This window comes from Pelodiscus sinensis, chromosome 25, assembly GCF_052426305.1.
Source record: "Pelodiscus sinensis isolate ZL-2025 chromosome 25, ASM5242630v1, whole genome shotgun sequence".
Classification (NCBI taxonomy): Eukaryota; Metazoa; Chordata; order Testudines; family Trionychidae; genus Pelodiscus; species Pelodiscus sinensis.
This window is the reverse complement of record NC_143076.1, coordinates 21,180,007-21,204,289: the sequence shown is the minus strand read 5'-3', so window position 1 is coordinate 21,204,289 and position 24,283 is coordinate 21,180,007. Positions and strand designations below refer to the sequence as shown.

Sequence of the window (24,283 nt, the reverse complement as noted above, 5' to 3'; positions counted from 1 at the left end):
CTTTCCAACCTGCACTGATCCAGCTAGAGACAGAGGGTGAACTGCAGCCTCTGCAAAGGAAGTGCTCCCCATGGCTCAGAGGGATTCAGCACTCTGCTCCTGCTAGCCCCCACCCCACCCCCGATTCCACATACTCACAGAGGAATCACGCCCCACTTTCATGGTCCCGGCAGAGTTCCTGCAGGAGGCAATTCACCTTCTCCCTCTTAACTACCTGGGTTCAGCACCACCCTATGAAGTATGCCAAACCACTGCCCTGTGGGAAACACGTGATTGGCTACGAGTCAGAGATAGACTAATTACATAGACTACAGCCCCAGGCTTGAGAATTGCATGGCTCTCCACCCGCACCACACAGGGCTATTTCTGGATGGTGAATCAGGCAGTCTGAATGCAAACTGCAGCTTCAACCTGAACCAGTTCTGAGTAAACAGGGCTCCCTCCCCCGTCCCAGCCAGATGCAGCCTGGGTGAAATAAATGTCTAGCCTCCAGAGTCTGGGTGAAAAGAATTAAGGTTTTGTAGTTATAATACAGGACAGAGTCAGAATACCCAGTTGTAACAAGACACCTGGGTTCTATTACCAGCTGTGTCACTGAAATGCTGCATGAAATTTGGCAAAACATATGCCCTTCCTGTGCCTTGGTCTCCCCAGGAGAGCAATGGCTGTTAATGACAGGGTAGATAAAAATCAAGGATTAAAAAAAAAACATTAAAAATCTGATTTTTAAAAAAATTTAAAGCAGATTTTTAATGTCTTTTAAATCATCAATAAAATATTAAATTTCTCATTTAAAAATAACAGTTACAATTAAGTTCCATCAGAAATATGCTATACCTACACTTACAGTCTCATAAAAATGAATTAATGGCTCTAGTCTGTCCAGTCTAACAACCAGTTCTTGCTTCTTGAAAGTTCTGGGCTTTCAATTTCTGTTAGTCTGCTGAGAAACATGTGCAAAGATGGACACAGGCGAGATACGATTGTTTTTGTTCTGTACTTAAGTGCTGGTGAACACGGGCCAGGCACAGCAGAGCTAGTTCAGATATTGCCTAAAGACAGCACAGAAAGGAACATTGGAGGGGACCAGAAAGGAAAAGGAAACATTATTCAGCACCCACACAGGTTTTTTTGCCCCCAAAAAACTGTCATGACTTCTAGGTGTAAAAGAGACTATTCTGAAGAAATTTGTTCCCTGGGTAGAAAAGGAAAATGCAGGGTTTAGCTGCAATAATGAAACATCCTAAGCAAAACTGCTTATTGGAATAAAATCATGTGAATATGCCTGAAGAACAATGTGGGTCAACTTTGCAATCCATCATTCTTCAAGACTCTCTTTGTGCCTTTTAGTTATAAGTGTGATTTAACAAGTAAATTCCCAAGCTTGCTATGTTGGATGTTGCTAGAAAAAAAGTTTAGCTCAGTGAATATTTATGACTTGTTTAATTAGTTAACTCAGTTTAGAATCTATCACCAATGTATAAATTACAGAAAGCAGCAGTAAAAGAAATCTAGAGTTGCCAGTTGTCACTTCCATTTTCTAATTTTATATTACACAATACATGCCTTTTATTTTGGAACATCATGGTTACAGACCATAATGGTGATGCCATAAGTCTATTGCTTATTTTATTTCAACATAACTCAGCTTCCCAAAAGGAACCCCATCCTGTATTTGTTTTCAATAGGGCTTACTCCAAAATTAAGTGCACTCTAGGCACAGTCAGTCTTAACTTTTTTAGTAACTTGGAATCAGATCTGCATCAAAATGACAGTGGGAGTGGGGAAGATGAAAGCTAGTTGTAGACGTTTTAAGGATATGGTACACTTAATGTTCCAAGGATTTATCTGGTAGAGTTAATAAAATTTGATTTAAAAAAAAAAAAAGGTTTAAGGACAGCCATCGATCAGCCAGCATATAAGGAGTCTGCTTTAACTACAAATGTGAAACACATAACCATTAAGATTTAGTTTAATAAAATGTAGGTGCTATTATGTTTGTGTGTAGGATTTAGTTTGTACCATTCCTAATGTACTGCTGCTGCATCTGCAGCTTGACACAGAGAATGAGTACAAGATAAACCTCCCTATTCTGACACTCTCTGGTCTGACAACATCAATGATCTGGCAAGATTTTAGTTAGCCAGGCTTCAACTTACCATGCGTGTGTCCAAGCTTCCCGTGGTCCCATAAAGTTTATTCACAGCCACCAATCTTCACTCTCAGTGTTCTGTGCTGTTATTTAACTCTAATTTACCTCTAAGGCTACGTCTATACTGCACCCTTCTTCTGCAAAAGCTTGTGAGAATGAAGCATGGAGAAGAACATCGCTGTGCTTCATTTGCATAATTAATTAGCAGCAGTTTTTGTGCAAAAACCCCCTCTTGTGCAAGAGCCATTCTTCCTCAGGCTCTTGCACAAGAGGGTTTTTTGCACAAAAAGGAGCCGTCTACACAGTTCCTTTTTGTGCAAAAGGCTCTTGCGCAAAAATGGCTGCTAATTAATTATGCAAATGACGTGCAGCAATATTCTACTCTGCGCTTCATTTGCATAAGCTTTTGTGGAAGAAGAGTGACGTATAGACAGAGCCTCAATGTCTTCTAAGAGCCCCATAAGCAGTGGAAGTGTTGGTAATGTTGCTAGACAATATTGACCTCTTGTGATCTCGCAAATTCTCTGGTTTGGCACTGGTCAGGTCCCAACGGCTCTGGACTAGAGAGGTTCAACCTGTATTATGTACTAGTTCCTAAATTAATAAAAATCAAGTTATTTAAAAAGTTACACAAAGTATATCCTCTTAGATGAAGTAAAATGCTGTGTTGAGCTGTAAAATATGTTTTATAGTGATCAGATCTGCATTGCTGTTTGAAGAAATATGTGAAAAAGAATCATCAAGAAATTTGATTTAAATCAATGATTTTTTTGGTTATTTAAATTGTGATTTAAATCAATTATTTAAATTGCCTTGTTTTAAATCAATCCACCCTGGTTAATGATCCTAACTTGACTGGGCTTGGAGAAGCGGTAACAATCTGGAAGACCCAGGGAAAGTGTTGCGGAGGACATAGGACATTCAAGAGAGGGGTGGGTGTGGGCTCCATCTGTGGGCCAGGTCAACTCTCTTACACCCCACAGCACAGCTCTGAACTTGAGCTCCTAGGAAAGGGACTGACTGACTGCCACTTGCAAAGCACAACAGTCTGAGCCAGACATTAAGGAGCAGAGCCACCCCTTGGCCATCTCCCAGCCTTGGGTGCAGCCAAACAGCAAGCCTAGGTCATGCACAGATGCAGCCCAGCCAGAGCCACTCTCGTCAGGGACAGCTAACACGTAGAGCCTAGACCCAGTACTTGTGCCTCGCATACTGGTCCCAATTCTGAAGCCAGACCTGTCTGCAAACCCTGTGCTTCCCTGGGAACAGAGAATGAGCTGAAACAACAGACTTAGCCTCTTTGGCCTGCCAAAGACATACACCTGCTTCTAAGGAGCTCAGAACATGCTCAGGGCATAGGGTGCAGGATATGGCGTCAACAGCAACACAGGGGCTTAGGGCCTATCTAGTCAAAGACCTCCTGAGCAAAAGCAGACAGCAGCAGTGCAACAAGATTCTGGAGAGGGCAGCACTGGCCTACACGCTGGAGTCCTTCTTCTCAGCCCCTAATAGGCTAGTGCCAGCAAGTACCACCAGATCTAGTTCCTAGGGGCCTTGGGTCGGTCCAGAGAAGGGATTGTTCCTTATAATGTGCTCCATGTCACAAGTGAGCTACAAGTGGCAAAATGCTCAAAGCTCCTTTTGTCCCCCTTGCTGGACACCTTCCTGATCAACCAAAAGGATCTGGGCAGGACATGAAGTTGCAAAGATGCACTTCCCCCTCACAGGGACAACAGGGCACTAGGGTTATCCAGTAAGCATTGCCTCACCAACATGCTTAGGGGATAACTGGTTAACTGGTGCCTGGTCCGGCTGAAGTGACCCAGCTGGGCCCACTGCATAACAGGAAGAGTGTTTCCGTCCAGCTGGACCACAGCAGCGCCCTGCTCGCAGTATGGAGCAATAGACCCTGCCTGACCTGCCCAGAACAGCACTGCACTGTGCCACGTACGGGGTTGCTCCAGCCCATACGGACCCTCTGTGCTGAGCTAGGCTGTTTAGCTATGTTAAACATATTGTCTAATCAGTTAACATTAGAAATGCGGTTTTATATCCCTACAGGGCACCATGAGTGCATTCACAGCCCAAACATTGGAAGTTATGGACAGAGGTTTTTTTTAAATGGCAACTCCTCTTTGAGGGGCTCCCAGGACAAACATACTGGATACAGATTTATTTTTACAGTGGATACAATGGTAAAGCCCATTTCATCAGATGAATTGGAGTAGAGTTTACAGAGGCATGGGTATATTGCTGAGGCAGAGACAAACACCTATAAGATCTTTATCACGCAATCTTAAGCTTAAATACCCACATGGGGAAGTGAAGAAACAAACTGAGAGAGCCAGATGAGTACCCCAGAAGTCACTTACTTTAGGACAGGCCAAACAAGGAAAATAACAGAACACTGCTGGTTATCACCTATAGCCCCCAGATAAAACCACTCCAGTGCATGACTGACAATCTACAACCTATCCTGGGAAACGATCCCTCATTCTACAGACCTTGGGAAACAGGCCAGTTCTCGCCTACAGACGATCCCCACCCTGAAGCAAATGCTCACCAGCAGCCACACTAGTTGGTTAGTCAATAAGCGAGGGAGCCACAGCGGAGTTTTAGCTCCTGGGCCCAGGAGCTAACCCCACTGTAACTCTGCCTTTTAAATGTATTAAGACGTGGGGGAAGGGTGGGGGGGGGGGGAGCGCAACTAGTCAAGCTCATGCTTATTGGATAGTTGACTAGCCACTTACATCCCTAAGCCACACAACACACCACAGAGACACTTACCCAGGAACCTACCCCTGCCAAATCTGTCTACATATCTATACAAGCGACACCATCACAGGACCTAATCACATAAACCACACCATCAGGGGCTCATCCACCTGCACATTGACTAACATGATATATGCCATCAAGTGCCAGCAATGCCCCTCTGCCATGTATATTGACCAAACCAGACAGTCTATAGCTACACCAAATCACACCCAAATCAGACCTCAGGAATGGTAACATAAGGGAAGTTGGCAAGTAGTTGACTGTATTAAAGACTACTCGCTCCCCCCCTTGTTGCCTCTGGTCCGGAACTCTGCATGTTGGCATTTTAAATGTAGTAAGAGCCCAGCAGTTCTTACTACATTTAAAATGCAGAGCCACAGTGGAGGTGGCTCCCGGAGCCAGTAGGAGCTGGCTGCTGGAGCGACTCCCACTGCGGCTTTGCAGAGCGGTCCTTATTGACTACACAATTAGCCAGATAACCACAATTTAACATCCTTAGGTAACATACTTAATAAACTTGTAGGGGACACTAACTTCTCTGGACATTCAGTGATGGATTTGAAAGTAGCCATCCTTCTGCAAAAGAATTTCAACCCCCAATTACAAAGGGAGATGGCTAAAGGTCTTTGAGTGATTGTTCATGTCCATTCCATGCAGGTGTGCATGTGCAGCATGCAAACGGCATCAGAGCAGGGGAGCCCCTTGGAGTGGCGCTACTATATCAGCTAATATATTCCCCTCATGGCCTTTCACCCACTTCATTCCAAATCCCGCCTGCCTCCCCTCTTCAGAGTAGTCTGGTAAGAAGGGACCGAGGGGTGGAGGGCCATCAGGGGAATATATTAGTTAATATAGTGGTGCCACTCCAGGGGCCTCCCCTGCTGACCCAACAGATATTGCTAAGGGAAAAAACTTCCGATGACGCATATGAGCAGCACATCTCAAAGAACAACAGTTATGAAGATAAGTAACCAGCTTTTCATTTGCAAATTCAATACAATCAATTTAGGATTGAATAAGGATCTTAACTGGTTAATACACTACACAGGCAATTTCCGCTCTCTTGATATTCACATTTCCATATCAACTGCTGTGAATGAGCGACTGCCAACCTGACTTGATTAGCCTTATTAACACAAGTACCCGCTTTTTTTTGTTTTCCTTATATAAACCCATGCCTCTAAACTCCACTCCAATTCATCTGATGAAATGTGTTTTACCCACAAAAGTTTATGCCCTAATAAATCTGTTAGCTTCTAAGGTATACAGGACTCCCCATTGTTTTTGCAGCTATAAACTAACAAAGCTACCCCTCTGATATTTTATACTGGATACAGTTCTGTGCCAAGGAGAACAGCCTTGCATTCCCACTGCGCTTCTTGCCCCAAGTACTCCACACACATTGCATATGGTACTGACAAAACGGGCTGTGGCCAGGGCAGCTCCCACAAGCGGGTGAAGGCACACAGCAACAGTACTCACACACATTTTGGACAAGGCAAGAGAAGAACCCCATTTCCAATGTAATCCTGCAGGGAATTAAAAGAAGTGAGTGCGCTGTAGAATGAAGATTCATAGATTCTGGGAGACAGTGTCAGGGGAGTGTCAAGTACCAGGTGGAGTCTAACTTGCTGGGTCTCATTATTTTGTACCTGATGCTACTCCCATCTGACAAGGCATCTGTCATCATCTTCCAAGTGCCCCTCCAGTCAGGGACATTATCATATCCTCCTCCTTCCCATACAGAGTTATTCCCATGTGATTTAAGACACTAGTTCCTACATGGATTCCTTTGGCTTAAAGAAAGTAATCTCAGGCACTGAGCCCTTTGCCTTAGTCAAATCCTCTTCTTGCAGACTCAGACCAAGGAGGGAGGAGAGCTGTGCTTCCCTGCCCCTAAGCACATGGCTGGGTGCTGGACAACTTTCTGGGGACACAGACCAGACTCTCCATGAGCTCCTACAAAAGGCAGCCCAATAGCCAGCAGCCATCTTTAGTAGTTTTGGCCATATCTGCAGCCATGACCCTGTAAGGCAAGAAGTCTAGTCAGTAGGTGCCGCCTTGATCCCATCACCTGAGCAGCAACTAACACCTGTTTTGCCCCAGCACACCATTGGTAGCAAGGGAAGGGGTTTTGCTACATAATCTCTTTGAACCACCCTGGCCTGGTCCCCTTCATTGGCTACACACAGACAAAAAAAGAGAGACAAATGCATTGGTCAAACCCCACCTTTCTCCCCATCCAGGCAGCTGCCTAGTCCATAAAAACTCTGTCCCATGGCCTAAATATAGGGCCTAAGTGTCTGCAAGCCTCCCATATGTCAGCATCCTTGTACAATATATGTAACGCTATTAAAAGGGCACAATCAGCTAACTGCTGTGACAGGAAACTGGAGTCCCAGCCTGACTGCTCCTAGAGAGCGAACGGAATCCTTAGGGCCTACATTTAGATAAAAGGCCTCAAAGTCCTATACTTACTGGCCAGACTCTGCCAATCAGTGTCCTGTAAGGTTCACATGACACCCTGAGCATGAAGACTCAATAACATAACTCACAAACTTTGTAGATTTACAGTTCACCTCACATAAATGCAGATCACTTAGGGTATGTCTACACTACCACCCTAGTTCGAACTATGGTGGTAGTGTAGACATACCCCTTCTGCATAACCTACCAGCACTGACCTGATGTGAATCCCTGAGGTTCCCTTTCCTTTTATGACAGATAATTGCACATTGGCTTCTGCATAATCCAGTGATCTGCATTCAGAATGGAGGCCCAAGTGCTGCTCCTTGTGTTAATCTCTCCAGAAAGCAAAAAGTCTAGATACTCAAAGGCCTATGCACAATATTGGTATGTAGTTGTTTATAACTGCAGCAAAATGCACAGCAGAAGGGTCTAGGTTTGAAAACAGTAGACATCCAACGGCCGATGCAAAGAATACACCAGCCATGATTGCAGTTGCCTGTGATCTCTCATATCTGGGTGTGGGTCTGGGCTTACAAAGAGTCAAACTCAACGCATCCTTAGCTTGAAATATGGTATGCAATTTGAGTTATGCAAATTGTGTTGCTTATTTTGAGTTAATTTCGAAATAGCTTATTTCGAAACATCCCTTAATCCTTGTGGAATGAGGTTTACAGGGATGTTGGAATAGCACGTGCGTTATTTTGAAAGCTATTTCGAAATAATGGGCACACTATCAAGACATGGAAAATGCTATTTTGGGATTCCGAAATAGTGCCACTGTCTAGACAAACCCTGTAAGAGCAAGAATCTGTAATGCCACTGAGGTGAGTGGAGAGACTAGACAGCTCTCCAATGATGTGTACACCTTCCAGTAGCATGGGCTCTGTGTACCAATATGTGGCAAAGCAAGCCCAGGCCCATAGGCTTGTATGCAAGCACAGAGCAGTCAGGCTAAGAGGAGGGCTTGAGAGTTGCTCTAGAGCAAGGAGGATGCCAAGCCGTATGCATCCTGGAGACTGTGCAATGCCAAAGCAACTCAGTGGCTAATGCTATAGGCTAGGGGTGAGGAAGCTCAGGCCAGGGAGCCGGATGCGGCCCCCAGCTTACCTGGATCTGGCCCCTGAGGCTCAGGGCTCCTCTCCTAGTATTGGGGAGCCCACACCTACTGAGGGACTGGAGCACACAAAATCTACTAGCCTGGGCTCCACTAGACTCTGGTGTGTGTGGGGAATGTGGTGAGTGTCTTTTTACTTCTCCACATCGGTAAGGGTTTAAAGGTTTTTTGGTTTCTCCTTTGTGTGTGGCCCCCGACTGATTTTTCCATGCGTCAGCGGCCCCCGACCCAAAAAAGGTTGCCCACCCTTGCTATAGGACCCTTGGCCGTCAGCAGAGCACTCCACTCTCCACGCTCTCCAAGGGATGGGCTGAAACTGTGGAGGACACTGTGGTTGCCTTCCTGACTATCCTTCACAAATCCCTGCTAGGCATTTGAGGGGTGAGGGGTCCTGTGGATCACATACACAAGGCAAGAGCTTTCTAAGCTCTGTAGCATGCTACAAGCCTGGGGCTCACCAATATGTGCCTTATTATGATCCTGCCATGGATGTGTAATGGGTGTTACAGACGGGATTACAGTCCTACTTCTCCTATAAAGTAGTATGCCAGCTGGAACAGAGGGGGAAAAGAAAAGGGCTCACTGTAGCCAATGCCTCACTCTCAGCAGACACTGCTCTGACAGGGTGACAGCATGAACTTGTCAGACTGATGTGAAACTGCAGGGACCCAGGATACAGTCAGCAGATGACAGCATCTGAGCTTACAGCTGTAATGAATGGAAGTCAGAAATGCAGCACATAATTCCTCAGCTGAGGATGCCATGCTGATGGGAGCTAGCAAGGGTCACATGCAGAGTCTCACCCAGCTGCTTAGTAAACTAACAAGCCACCATGGGCAGCGCCTAGCACTGCTGCCTCAGCTGTGGGAGAAAACAGACAGTTGTATATCTCACATGAATCTACTGTTGGCAGGGCAGAAGGACCCAGGAATCAAATCCCACAGGGTACAGATTGACCAGCACAGCTCAGACTATGATCCCAGTGAGGAGGCAAAAGAGTCCAGCATGCACAGTACAATGTAGGATGGCCAATTAATGCCCTAAGATCTGATCAGCCTTAGCCTAAGGCCAGGTATACACTGGAGGAAAAAAATCAATGCAAGATACATAACTCCAACTACGTGAATCGAGTAGCTGGTGTCAACATATTTTGCATCAATTTTCTGGGGAGGCCCCACCAGCGGGAAGTTGATGGGAGAAATGTTCCTGTTGACTTTCCTTACTTCTCACAAGGAGTAGGAGTACCAGTGCTGACGGGGGCGCCCTCAGAGTTCTTTACTAGACCCACTAAATCAAACCCCGGAATCTCCAGAGCATCGATCTTCCAGGAAGTGGAGACATGGCCTAAGTCAAAGCGACCTACCTAGCATTACAGCATCCAGTTCCAGCAACGCTAAGAGACTTTTTCCAGCTGCTGTGAGAGTCTTGGATAAACTGGCTATTCCTAAACATTCACTGTTTTACCCACTGTGCTGTTATCTGTGCACCTCAGAATGAGAAACAGCATCGACAAGCATGGCGTAAAGAAGACTTCACTTCTCTCTCAAGATCCAGTGCTCCCCCTTCTCTAGAGCTCAGCCTCTACCCATAGCGCTTCTCACACTATGCACCATCTCTAACTCTTTACCAGGCCTATTCCGACATCCCTCTAAACCACTTCCACACTGTGCCCGCTCCCTCACCAGTTCCTATCCCACTGCATCCCCATGGCATGCCATGCTGCTCACCAGGCGCTCCATCTCTTGCTCACGTAGCCGCTCCTCGCGCTGGCGTCGGTGATATTCTAGCAGGTCATCTTCATTGTCACTGATCTCAGTGATGCTATTTTTGCGCTCCCTTGTGCTCATGGGCAGCCGCAGGTCTCCAGACAGCTTTCTCTGTGCCCGGGGGCTCTGATGGGGTGAGGACACAGCCAGTGATCCCAGGCTGTATGCAGGGCTGAGAGTGATACTGAAGCTGGGCTTACGCTGGGAGGCAAGTTCTGCCTGGAAGATGGGTGAGGGACTTCTGGTTCTCAAATTCTTCCCTGTCAAGGAGGATGAGGAGAAGTCTTCATGTCTCTCCAGGGGCCTGGCTGCCTTGTGCCGGATGCGAGGGCTCTCAGGAACCTCCTTGGCCAGCTTGGTCTGCTGTGAGGGACTCTCTTGGGGGGTCCTTGCTTGAGGAGACAAGGCAGAAGGCAGGGGTGCTGCCCGGCGAGACAGGGAAGGGCTGAGGGGAGGCAAGTCTCTCATGCTCTCCATGCTCCTTCTGCCCATTCTGGGACTTTCAGGGGGCTGCAGAGAACGGCTGCCCTGACTGACATGGATGAAGCCTGCAGTCTCCAGAGGCTGGAAGACTCTTGCCAACATCTGCCGGGATGGGCTGGAGGCCAGGTGCCTGTCAATGCCAGGGGGTTCCTTGACCTCCCTAAAGGGGCTGGGTGGGCGCTCTTGAAGAGCCACCATTTTCAACCTCTGAGCAGATGGCGACTGAAATTTGGGTGTCAGACGGGGACTACTGGGGATATTGGTAGGCTGAGCCTGGGAGCTTCCTGTCACATAGTCACTCAGGCTTATAGACACTAGGGGCATGTGCTGGTTAGGATGGCCCAACTGTGTGCTCTCAACAGCCCTCCGGGAACTGGAGAAGGCTGAAAGCCCAGGGCCTTCAGGGTGCAGGGTTCTCTGGCTAGGTGTGGGGCTCAAGGGAGTGCCATGCACGGCCTTCCTCTGCATCTTAGGACTCTCTGCAAGCTGTGTATCATTTGTGCCCATGGCACTGCTCCTCAGGTCCAGGTGGGAGGCACCACCTGGAGGGGGAGGTGTCCGCTGCTGTGGAAACTGCATGGCATGGTTGTAGCTGGATGATCTCACTGGCACCACGGGGGGGATGGGTGGCCCCTGCTCCTGACTACTGGGAGAGTGGCTAGTGTAACTGCCACTGCTGGCTGGGGAAGAAAGTGGGGAGAAGGGTGGAGATGCGTTATCATAGCTGGAGCCCACAGACATGGCCCCGGGGCTCAAGGGTGGGGACAAGAAGTAGTGCCCACCACCATTCACCACTGAGGAAACAGGGGACTGGGCATTGGCAGACAGCTTTTTCCTGGGGCATCCCGACTCCTCTATCACCAAAGAGTCCATGATGTCTTGCAGATCTTTCTCGATGGAGCTGACTAGAGAGCTGTGGCTGGGCCGGGGCCTCATTCCCTGCCCCTTATGGGCATCATTGAGAGACAGCTGGTGGTTGCCATTCACTAGACGCTCTGATTCTGCCAGAGGGAGAGAAAGGAGCACACATTAGCCCAGGAGACAGCACCATTAACCTCACACTTAACTCATGCCAAACCCCTCCATTCAATCAGGCCATGTGGGCACACACAGGCCAGAAACAGCCCAGGCTAGGGAGCAAACATCCAGCTTCTGCCCCACATGAGGAAATCGGTCCCTGTTGCACAAGCACTGTTCCCACAAAACCACAGCTCCAAATCACTTGTGGAGACTCCAAAGGAACCATGACAGCCCAGAGTGGCAGAACCAATGGCCACCACAGCCTGGTGGACTGGATTGGATTGGATCTGTGCACCTGCTGCCTACCTCTCCACAGTAGGGAACCAGTATTTACTGTAACCACAGCCAAACTCATCATAGCCACAACTGTGTGGCCAGTAGAGGAATGGAAGGAATGGGAGCCAGCATCAAATCCTTGTCTTATCCCACAGGAAACATTCCAGCAGAAAGCTGCCAGTAGAAGGCGCCCACAAAAAAGATCTCTCTACCCCCAACTGTCACGCTCTCTGCAGTGCCCATGTTATCCTTGGACGTTCTAATTGCTCGGAACTAGCATTCTGCATTCTGGATGAGGCCGGAGCCAGACTGCAGGTGTGTGCTGCATATACATGCTGGGAGGAATGCTAGACACAGTAGGAAATGGTGCCAGCAATGCAAAGGCGAATACCCACAGCTCCATTAGACAGGATAAGGGCTATTAACCCTTCGATTCCTAAGCATGAAGACTAGATTTCAGATGACATTGTCCTATAGCCGGGCTATTCCACACTTGGACATAGAGGGATTCATGTACTGGAGCATCTCCTCTGGAAGATGAGAGGAAACACTAGAAAGACAAATAGTCTGAGTCCATGCTCCTGTGGGTGGTCTTCTCTAAGCCAGTGCCACAGCACAGGGTTGCCACAGATGCTATCTTCTGGATGTGACCCAAGCAGAGACCCTACCTATCTGGGGCCATTAGGGATGCCTCTATACTGCACCTAGAGCTCAAAATAAGCTGCACAATTTGAACTACACAAATTGTGTAGCTTATTTGAGTTAATTTCAAAATAGCTTATTTTGGATTTAAATTTCAAAATAGAGTGCTATTCCAAAACGTCCCTTACTCCTCATAGAATGAGATTTACAGGGATGTCAGAACAACAAGCCCATTATATTTTGAAACAACAGGTTTGCTCAAAAGACTCCGCAGTGTAGACGTAACCTAGGAGTCCAGGGCACATCTCAGAAGAAAAGGAATATTAACAACTGACCTACCTAAATTCCATCTCCTTAATTCCTCCTGCAGCTTCAGCCACATACATGTGTCTTTTTCATCTCCTGCCTTGAGCTACTACGAACATAACAGCTGTTTAGTAATAGGTACTGGGACCTCTACTGGATCTTTTCATTTATGAAATTCTAGCACGCAGAGCTGGCCTTTGCTCAACTGCCCCTCCCTCCCTTCTCCCCTCCAACTCTGCCCTAATCCGCCCTAGGGTTCAGGTTTAGTCATGCCCTTATTAAGTGTTATCTCCCATGCTGATCATCTCTTTGGAGCTCAGGTGCCTGGGGATTATATTCCAGTGACCAGCTGGGTGTCCCACTAGCTGTATTGCCCCGGCAACTGAAATGTGATAGCTCTTTCCAGCATGATGCTAATGCATTGTTTTCTTGGCTCTGCCTGTGGTCTCACTGGTATGCTGGGAGCTGGGCAGAGAACAGCTGCACATACCTTACTTCATCCACAGAGACAGGAGTGACTGTTGCGTCTTCCCTGTCTCTACAATAATCGGCCTCTGGGGCTTCCTGACTTTTCCTCTGGAGTCTTGTAGACAAAACTGAACATTTAGCGCAGCGCTGGGAGGGAGCTGGAGCTGCAGCAAGTGAGAATCAGCTCCAGACATGTGGATGAGCATCTGCCTCCCACTGAGAAGGGAGGGGATGCTGCCTCCACCAGAGCATCCTACAGCAGCAGCCAGGGTACACAGCACTTCCACCACCAATCCAAAATGCAACTATCCCCTGCTTCTCTTCAACACTCCCTTTTCTCAGTCATAGGGGAAAGAAAAACATATAGGAGACCCAAAACCAGACATCCAGATAGACTGGAGGGAGAGGCAGCTCTTTCCTGGCTGGGATTTGAAGATGGTCCTTCTGGGGGTTTGCCTTGGGGATTCAAAGGGTTTCCAGGATAATAACAGAGAAAATGGGAAGAGAATTAAAATGATATGATTGAATGTCACTTAGAAACAATTTAACTAACCACAGTGGAGCCAACTGCTGCCATAACCTTTGTCCAGAGTCTAGAGTTTGAGATTTTCAATATGTCTCTAAACAGAAACAAGTAGGTTGAGCCAGGGGAGTGAGCATGTGTCAGCCATAAACCTGACCAGGTCACTCATAATCCTTGCCTCAGGACATGGGGGAGAAACACAAAAGGACTGCCACTGGGATCTGAACAGCACTTCCCACTACCTCCAAGCCCTTGGAGCTGAAGTTGGGTTTCTCCTCAGTGCCTCCAAACACCAGGAATCTCAGCAGATGGCAAATGGCCAGTCCCCTTGCTAAACATGCATAGGGGTTATCAGCTCCTTTCTCAATAAACTGCAAGGTGAATTGAAACTTCTGGCTCCCTTTAAATTGATCCCAAACGCTAAGCAAGGTCTATTCATGGCACAGTATCTGTGGGTCCCAAATGCTGGCCTTCTAGAACCTGAACTCCCCACAGCTATGTAGGCATGGAGAAGTGATAGCATTCAACTAACGCTTTGAGCTCCTCCCCAGGGTAGACCCCCATCAGCAGATGAGTTTAGGCATCTTCCTGCTTTTGGGGCAAATACTGCACATGAGCGGTCCCAAAAGCTGCTAAGTGCCTCTGCACCTCCTGAGCACCAGCTCCCCCTTCCCATACACAGCTTTCTGGGGTTGGGGTGAGCCACTTCTGGAGGCAGCTCCATCCAAAGGCAGAGCTCCAAGAGCAGCAGCAGCAGCAGCACCCCTCAGTGCTGCTGTACCCTTCCTCAGAGCATCCCAAACACTTTGCAAACACTAATTAATTAAGCCACAACCTCAGGGCACCTTTCCAGCAGCAATCAACAACCACAGCAGAGGAAAGAAAACAGCCAACTAGGTCACAAGCTTGTACACACACAAGCTTTCCACTGCCTGCTGATACCCAGATGCTGGACAGAACAATCTTCCTGTTTCCACATGGCTTCTGCGAGGCCAATAAATGGCTTCTCCAGTCATTCTAGCTGTGGAAACAAATGGTCAAGTGGTTAGCTCAGGATGCCAGACTCAAGAGCTCCTGGGCTCTACTCCTGACTCTGTCCTTCACCTACTATGTGATCCTGGGCTAATCCCTTCAGCTTGTAGTGCTGCAACATTCCAGTTTCCATACAGGGAGGTAACAGCAGTCACCTGGGGGAGGGGGGGTGTCCCAATTTCTATTTGTATAGCTAGCTGAGCCCCCTCCATGGCTAATGCTCACCTTCTTGTTTGAGCTGGCAGACGGCAGCTTCCTGGTTTCATAGAATCATAGAATAATAGGACTGGAAGGGACCTCGAGAGGTCATCGAGTCCAGCCCCCCGCCCTCAAGGCAGGATCAAGCTCCGTCTACACTATCCCTGACAGATGTCTATCCAACCTGTTCTTAAATATCTCCAGAGAGGGAGATTCCACCACCTCCCTTGGCAATTTATTCCAATATTTGACCACCCTGACAGTTAGGAATTTTTTCCTAATGTCCAATCTAAACCTCCCCTGCTGCACTTTAAGCCCATTACTCCTTGTCCTGTCCTCAGAAACCAAGAGGAACAAATTTTCTCCTTCCTCCTTGTGACACCCTTTTAGATATTTGAAAACCGCTATCATGTCCCCCCTTAATCTTCTTTTTTCCAAACTAAACAAGCCCAGTTCATGAAGCCTGGCTTCATAGGTCATGTTCTCTAAACCTTTAATCATTCTTGTCGCTCTTCTCTGTACCCTTTCCAATTTCTCCACATCTTTCTTGAAATGTGGCGCCCAGAACTGGACACAGTACTCCAGCTGAGGCCTAACTAGTGCAGAGTAGAGCGGCAGAATGACTTCACGAGTTTTGCTTACAACACACCTGTTGATACAACCTAGAATCATATTTGCTTTTTTTGCAACAGCATCACACTGTTGACTCATATTCAACTTGTGGTCCACTATGACCCCTAGATCCCTTTCCGCCATGCTCCTTCCTAGACAGTCGCTTCCCATCTTGTATGTATGGAACTGATTGTTCCTTCCTAAGTGGAGCACTTTGCATTTCTCTTTATTAAACCTCATCCTGTTTACCTCTGACCATTTCTCTAACTTGCTAAGGTCATTTTGAATTATGTCCCTATCCTCCAAAGAAGTTGCAACCCCACCCAGTTTGGTATCATCTGCAAACTTAAGTGTACTCTCTATCCCAATATCTACATCATTGATGAAGATATTGAACAGTACGGGTCCCAAAACAGACCCTTGAGGAACTCCACTTGTTATCCCTTTCCAGCAGGATTTAGAACCGTTAACAACAACTCTCTGACTACGGTTATCCAGCCAATTATGCACCCACCTTATCGTGGCCCTCTCTAAGTTATATTTGCCTAGTTTATCAATGAGAATATCATGCGAGACCGTATCAAATGCCTTACTAAAGTCTAGGTATTGCTTTTGCTTGCAGCCACCTAAATATCAAGCTGAAACCAGACTGCTCTGGCCTGCAGCATTTGTCAAACACAGTTAGAACCTATCCAGGATTGAAAGTGGCTAGATTTTTTCCCCTTGTAATAAATGAAAAAAATCACGAAGGGGAAAGATGGAGAAGCAGTAATAATATTGCAAGAGTACTTAAGGCTTAGCATTCTGGAAGGCTAGACACACTCCTGGCATGAATGGCTCAGAGTGAGCGCTGTATTAATGGGTAAAGCCATGGTTTCATGGCCAGTTACTGTAAGAGAGAGGATTGATTGGCAGGTGAATCTGATTATCAGTTCAAGTAAACCAAAGCTCAATTTATTTCCATTAAATCAGTTCTTCCTTAGACACAAGATCCCTGACCACATCTGCCTGCAACATTATTTCATAGGAGTAAACTGATTATAATAAATGTGCACTTTGTCTAAAGATCCCAAAGCACTTCACAGATATCACTGCAGTCCATAACCCTCACTCAAGAGACTGAACAAGAAAGGGAACAGAGTCAGAGGCCACATAAGAAAGACAAAAACTTCCCATTTGCAACAAGCAGGGCATGAAAACCTGACACCAACTTTCCTTTGGTAATTCCCTCTGTACCAGTCATCTTACCCCATTCAGGTAACCACCACCAATAGCCTAACATGCCTCCAGATTCTCTTGAAGCATATACACAGGTATCTCCATACCTCAAAAAACCACCAAATTCTCTGTGCTTGTCATCTGGAAGCACTAGCCTTTTGCTTCAGCTTGTGTGCTCAACCAATGCTTAAAACACAAATACACTGGTCATTAGGAAAAACAAATCAAGAACAGAAAGAAGCTGGATTGTGCCAGGTGCCTATCCAGAAAAGTCACACCAAGTAATATTTTGCCACAGTGAAATGAGTAAAACAAAGACAGATTCCCACCATTTTGAGAATCAGGAGCAAAACTGGGAGCCACAAGGCATGGTCAAAACCCAGAAAAAAGCAACTGTGCAGCCAGCAGGACATAGAACAGACTGAGAAAAAAGGAAAATCTGCATGGGTACGTCTATACTTGCTCCCAAAAAAATGAGGAGTAATGTTAGTTCGAACCAAGGGGTTGATTTGAACTAACGCGTCCCGGAGCGCACTTCCTGGTTGGATTCAGCTGTTGAGCAGAGTAATGTGCTGGTGAGATCATACTAATAAAGAGAGGGATAGTTAAATCCCCACTTCATTAGCAATTTCGGTCGTCTACATTTGCATCCCTAGCTTGAACTAGGGAGCAAGTGTAGATGTACATAAGAAAAGCCATACTGGGTCAGACCAATGGTCCATCTAGCCCAGTATCCTGTCTGCTGACAGTGGCCAATACCAGATGTGCCAGAGGGAGGGACCATAACAGGTAATCCTCACATGATCCCTCCCCTGTCATCCATTTCCAGACAAACAGAGGCTAGGGACACCATTCCTACCCATCCTGGCAAAATAGCCATTGATGGACCTAACCTGCATGAATCGATCTAGCTCTTTTTTTAACCCTGTTAAAGTTCTAGCCTTCACTGCATCTTCTGGCAAGGAGTTCCACAGGTTTACTGTGTGGTGAGTGAAAGGAAACTTCCTTTTGTTTGTTTTAAACCTGATGCCCATTAATTTCATTTGGTGGCCCCTAGTTCTTTTATTGTGGGAATAAGTAAATAACTTTTCCTTATTCACTTTTTCCATACGAGTCATGATTTTATAGACCTCTATCATATAAGAACATAAGAATGGGTCAGACCAAAGGTCCATCGAGCCCAGTATCCTGTCTGCCGACAGTGGCCAATGCCAGGTGCTCCCGAGGGAGTGAAACAAACAGGTAATGAACAAGCAATCTCTCTCTTGCCATCCATCTCCATTCTCTAACAAACAGAGGCCAGGGACACCATTCCTTACCCATCCTGGCTAACGGCCATTAATGAACTTAACCTCCATGAATTTATCTAGCTCTTTTTTGAACCTTGTTATAGTCCTAACCTTCACAACCTCCTCAGGCAAGGAGTTCCATAGGTTGACTGTGCACTGTGTGAAGAAAAAGTTCCTTTTATTTGTTTTAAACCTGCTGCCCATTAATTTCATCTAGTGGTCCCTAGTTCTGACTTTTGCCCAACAAATTATGTTCTTCCATATGTCTGACAACTTTATTCTTTACTATTGTAAAGAAGACTGAAGCAAAGAAGACAAGCAAAGAATACTTTTAGTTTCTCCGCAATTACTTCATCGTCTTTAAGTCCTCCTTTTGTATGTCGATCGTCCAGGATCGCCCCACTGGTTGTTTAGCAGGCTTCCTGCTTCTGATGTACTTAAAACACATTTTGTTCTTACTTTTTGAGTTTTTGGCTAGCTGTTCTTCAAACTCTTTTTTGGCTTTTCTTATTACATTTTTATACTTAATTTGGCAGTGTTTATGCTCCTTTCTATTTTCCTCACTAAGATTTGACTTCCACTTTTTAAAAGATGCCTTTTTATCTCTCACTGCTTCTTTTGCATGGTTGTTAAGCCATAGTGGCTCTTTTGTAGGTCTTTTACTGTGTTTTTTTAATTTGGGGTATACATTTAAATTGGGCCTCTATTACGGTGTCTTTGAAAGGTTTCCATGCAGCACAAATTTTACTTTAGTCACTGTACCTTTTAATGTCTGTTTAACTAACCTCCTCATTTTTGCATAGTTCTCCTTTCTGAAATTAAATGCCACAGTGTTGGGCTGCTGAGGTGTTCTTCTCACCACAGGAATGTTAAATGTTATTTTATTATGGTCACTATTTCCAAGCAAGTTATAGTTATCTCTTGGACCAGATCCTGAACTCCACTCAGGACTAAATCGAGAACTGCCTCTCCCCTTGTGGGTTCCTGTACCAGCTGCTCCAAGAAGCAGTCATTTAAAGTATCGAGAAATTTTGTCTCTGCATTTCATCCTGAGGTGACATGTACCCAGTCAATATGGGGATAATTGAAATCCCCTACTATTATTGAGGGGTTTTTTTTTTATAGACTCTCTAATCTCCCTTAGCATTTCATAGTCACTATCACTGTACTGGTCAGTGGTCGATGATATATCCCTACTGCTATATTCTTATTAGAGCATGGAATTACTATCCATAGAGATTCTATGGAACATGTTGATTCATTTAAGATTTTTACTTCATTTGATTCTATATTTTCTTTCACATATAGCGTCACTCCCCGCCCCCTCCACACAACCTGTTCTGTCCTTCCGACATATTTTGTACCCCGGTATGATTGTGTCCTATTGATTGTCCTAATTCCACCAGGTTTCTGTGATGCCTATTATATCAATATCCTCTTTTAAAACTAGGCATTCTAGTTCACTCGTTTTACTATTTAAACGAACGGGGCTTTTCTCGCCCCGGAGCTCACGGGCGGCGGGTTGCCACCCGTGTCCTCCGGGGCGAGAAAAGCTTCTCCCAGTCTCCCTGGGCGGCTTTGCTTGTTTGCCCGGGAGCAAAGCTGCCTAGGCGGCGGCTTTGCTCCCGGGCAAACGAGCAAAGCCGCCCAGGTGGCGGCTTTGCTCAGGTGTCCCTGGTCTGCTGGGGGGGGGGGGTCCAGCGGCTTTGCTGGACCCCCCCAGCAGACCAGGGGGACAGGAGCAAAGCTGCGGAGCACGCCCGCAGCGGGACAGCCCGGGCGCACTTGAGCTGTCCCCCTGCGGGTGTGCTCCGCGGCTTTGCTCCCCGTCTCCCTGGTCTGCAGGGAGACGGGGAGCAAAGCCGCGGAGCACGCCCTCAGGGGGACAGCTCAAGCGCGCCCGGGCTGTCCCGCTGCGGGCGTGCTCTGCGGCTTTGCTCTCCATCTCCCCGGTCTGCAGGGAGACGGGGAGCAAAGCCTTGGAGCACGCCCGTAGCGGGACAGCCCAGGCGCGCTTGGGTTGTCCCGCTGCGGGCGTGCTCCAAGGCTTTGCTCCCCATCTCCCTGGTCTGACCAGCAGACCAGGGAGATGGGGAGCAAAGCCTCGGAGCACACCAGCAGTGGGGCAGCCGCGGCCCGCCTGGACTGTCCCGCTGCCCGTGTGCTCTGCGGCTTTGCTCCGCGTCTCCCAGGTCAGCAGACCAGGGAGACGGAGCAAAGCCGTGGAGGACTTGGGCGGTCCGCCACCCCGGTCTCCCTGGTCTGCTGGGGGGGGGGGATGCAGCTAGTTCCCCCCCCCAGTAGACCAGGCTTTTCTTGCCTACCCCTGGGGTAGAGCAGCTGGGGGCTGCCAGGTTGGTCCCGCAGCGACGCTCCGGACCAACCTGGCAGCACCCCAGCTGCTCTGCCCCAGGCGTCCTGATTCAGCTGCTGCTGGTCAGTTTCAGCAGCGGCTGAATCAGGACGCCTGGGGCAGAGCAGCTAGGGTGCTGCTGGATTGCTCCAGTAGTGCCGAGGAGCGGCGCTACTGGAGCAACCCAGGAGCACCCCAGCTGCTCTGCCCCAGGCGTCCCCAAGTCAGCCACTGCTGAAACTTACCAGCGGCTGACTACAGGAAGCCCGAGGCAGAGTTGCTCTGCCCCAGGCTTCCTGGAATCAGCCGCTGATCAGTTTCAGCAGCAGCTGACTTGGGGACGCCTGGGTTTCTTAAGTTGAATCTGTATGTAAGTCAGAACTGGCGTCCAGATTCAGCCGCGGTTGAAACTGATCAGTTTCAGCAGCGGCTGATGCCAGTTCCGACTTACATACAGATTCAACTTAAGAACAAACCTACAGTCCCTATCTTGTACGTAACCCGGGGACTGCCTGTACTTAGCTTTGGGTAGCAGGGAAGGAAGGGCTGGGGCTGATGGGTCACAGAATTTTTGGATCTGCAGCATATACTCAGTCTGCAATAAGCAGCATCAAAAGTATGGTCACATCAGATCTATGCCATGCAGTCCAAAAAGCCCAATGCAGAATATTTCCTGTTGGCAAAGTGTCTGGTTTGTCCCAAGAGTGAAAGTCCATGATAGCCCTGTCCTCCACTGAACTCAAGGCAGCAAATTTTCAGCATACCCTGTCTCCAAGGCATTGGATACAAGACGATACTGAGCAGGATGTGTACCAACAACCATAGGACATACCACACTAATACCAACCCTGATACCTTCCCTTGCAACAAACCCTGTTGCCATCTTTGTCCACATATTCCCTCTGCTGATACCACTATTGGACCTAACCAAGTGAGTTAAAGATCAAGAACACATATTCATGTGCATCCAGAAATATAATCTATGCTATCGTGTGCCAAAAGTGTCCGTCTGCTATGTACATTGGACAAACGTCTCAGACACTTCGCCAAAGGATCAATGCCCACAAAACAGATATTAGACAGGATCACAAAGAAAAAACAGTTTCTTGCCATTTCAACCAGAAAGGACACTGTCTCAACGACTTAATTACCTGCATCTGCTTCAAAAGCCTTTTAAAACTGCACTTGAAAGGGAATCCTCTGAACTGTTATTCATGCTAAAATTCGACACTTTACACGGAGGTCTCAACAAAGACTCTAGTTATCTTACCCATTACAAAGATAGCTTCCCCAATTATCACCTCTAATATCATTAGCTCACAGACATTTACCTTCCTGCCCCTTCCCTCCCCCCCCGCATCCCTCTTCTGTTCTGAAATTTGATTTGTCCTTTTCATATGTGTTCTTTTTTTTAATTGTATCCTTTGGTATATATGGTTGTGACTATTTTCTTCCACTATTTGATCTGAGGAAGTGGGTCTGGCCCACGAAAGCTCATCATCTAATAAACCATCTTGTTAGTCTTTAAAGTGCTACATAGTCCTGTATTTTGCTTCAACTACACCAGACTAACATTGCTACATTTCTATCACTAAGCATTTATGGTCCTTATCATGAATGGAGGATTTAAACTGAGGGGTCTTGGAGCTATGCTGTGCAGCATCTACCACTAGGGAGTTCAGCCAAGTGTGAAGAAACAGAAAATCTGTGCCCTTGGAGGGGACGAAGTACTTTCTAGCAGCCCTGTTATTGGTTGGTAGGGCTGTGGCTGGTGTCTGCCAGACCTCATCCACTGCTTCCATAATTGGTTCATCTATGGGGAGAGCAATACTGGATTTTGAGGGAAACTGGAGGTGCTTTAAAAGCTTATGTTGTTTCTCTCGCACCTCTGGTAATACCACCTCTTGGCTGGTAGAGACCCTTCTGAATAAGTCCTGAAATTAGATCATCAGTTTGTGATGGGTCATCAGGAATAACCACCTCATCTGGTGGGGAGGAGCATTTATCAGTTGGTGAAATGTCAGGTTGTTCAGCGTCAGGCTCATCAACGATTTGCCCCTCTTCTGTGTCTGGGTTCTCTGTTGACAAGGGGGAAGTGTGAGGATGGGAAGGGGGTATTGACCTCTGAGCCGGGGTTGACGGTGCCGAGGGGGCGCTCAGGGACCAGAAAAATGGATAATGAGGGTGGCAGGACCATTCCAAATACAACAGAGGGTGGTGAGAGTATTGTGGTTGGACATCTTTCATATGGTGTGTGAGCCCTGGTTGGAAAGGAGTGTTGAGAAGAGAATATATTCCTCTCATCCTCATCATAATCACTGCAATGAGAAAGTACAGGTGATCATAGAGGACAATGAGAGCCATGCGGTTTTAAGGGAGATTGAGATCGATGTCTCCAAAAGTGGTCATATGGAGATCTAGGACTCAGTTCCAGATCCTGTACCAGCACATTGTGGCCTTGAGAGCGAACAGAAAGATGATGACAACTTGATGGAGGCTTCTGCAGCGCCAGTGATCGTGGTGCCAGTGGTGGCAGCATTGGTGCAGGAGCGCATGACACTGACTCCGGGCTCGGGGTGCGAGACAAAGGTCTGGTAGATTTAGACTTTTGAACCAATTCTAGCTCTATTCCTGTCTACAGTTGACTGAAGAGGAGGAGAGGGATCAAGGTCCATCTGCAGCCGAGGGCAGCAACGAAGGAACTGAGGGGAGATGGGCCACATACACAAACTCCAAAGGCACAGACAGGACACGCCCCCCACATGCATGCACGGCCCAACTAGATACTGCTAGAAAAAGACTCTGATCTGAAATGCCGGGCCGAGCCCAACACCAACAGTGGCGCACCCAGGGGGACATCACTCAAAGAAGAAATATATGTAATTTAAATACAAAATATGCCACCTACCAACCTATCAGTTTTTATTCAGATCCTCCTCTTCATCCAACCCATTCTGCCCCTACATCTTCCCAGTGACCAGCACTATCGCTAGCCATTAGTAATACAAATACATGTTACCAAAGGCTATTGCAGAGCCCTCTCTTCAGGCATGTCTACACAGGAAATTATTTTAAAATAACTTATTTCGAAATAACTCCCGAAATAACAATTTCAAAATAGCATGTCCACACCAAAGGGAAACCTCAAAATTAGTCCGAGGCAGGCTCCCTTAAGGTGAAGGAGACTTGCACTCCATGGAGACACTAAATAAACTAAACTGCAAGTAACAATTAACCCCCTGGCTGAAGAAACAGCCTTTGAATCTTGCATTTATTCACCCTTCAGACAAGTGCTGCCCTCCAGGAGTGTCCCCTGCTTTGAACACAACAGATGGGGCTCATGTGACCTTGAATATTATGCTGTTCTGAGGGTTAGAAGGCCTCTGGAGCTTGTTCCGTGACCAGAAGAGATGGTGTGAAATGCCAGTCAGGTTGTGTTCAGCTCAGGAGCTGCTACAATTGAAGTCTTTGGAGACAAGTATTAATAATTAACAAACAGAAATGCAATTTCTGAGCTGAGTCAACAGCGGGTGGAGGAACGGAAAGGCCACAAACCAGCATAAATGCTGTTCAAATAAATGTAA

The 24,283-nt window shown here is 47.1% G+C and overlaps 1 protein-coding gene across 23 annotated transcripts in view; it reads right to left on the bottom strand.

Annotated features, from left to right (window-relative positions):
- PHLDB1 (pleckstrin homology like domain family B member 1) overlaps positions 1–24,283 on the bottom strand; it is a 170,844-nt gene that overhangs the window by 68,227 nt on the left and 78,334 nt on the right. For all 23 annotated transcript variants that reach the window (XM_089773225.1, XM_089773226.1, XM_089773228.1 and 20 more), the window contains one exon: positions 10,241–11,763. In XM_089773225.1, coding sequence (XP_089629351.1) covers positions 10,241–11,763 — 1,523 coding nt within the window. The remainder of the gene's footprint in view (positions 1–10,240; positions 11,764–24,283) is intronic.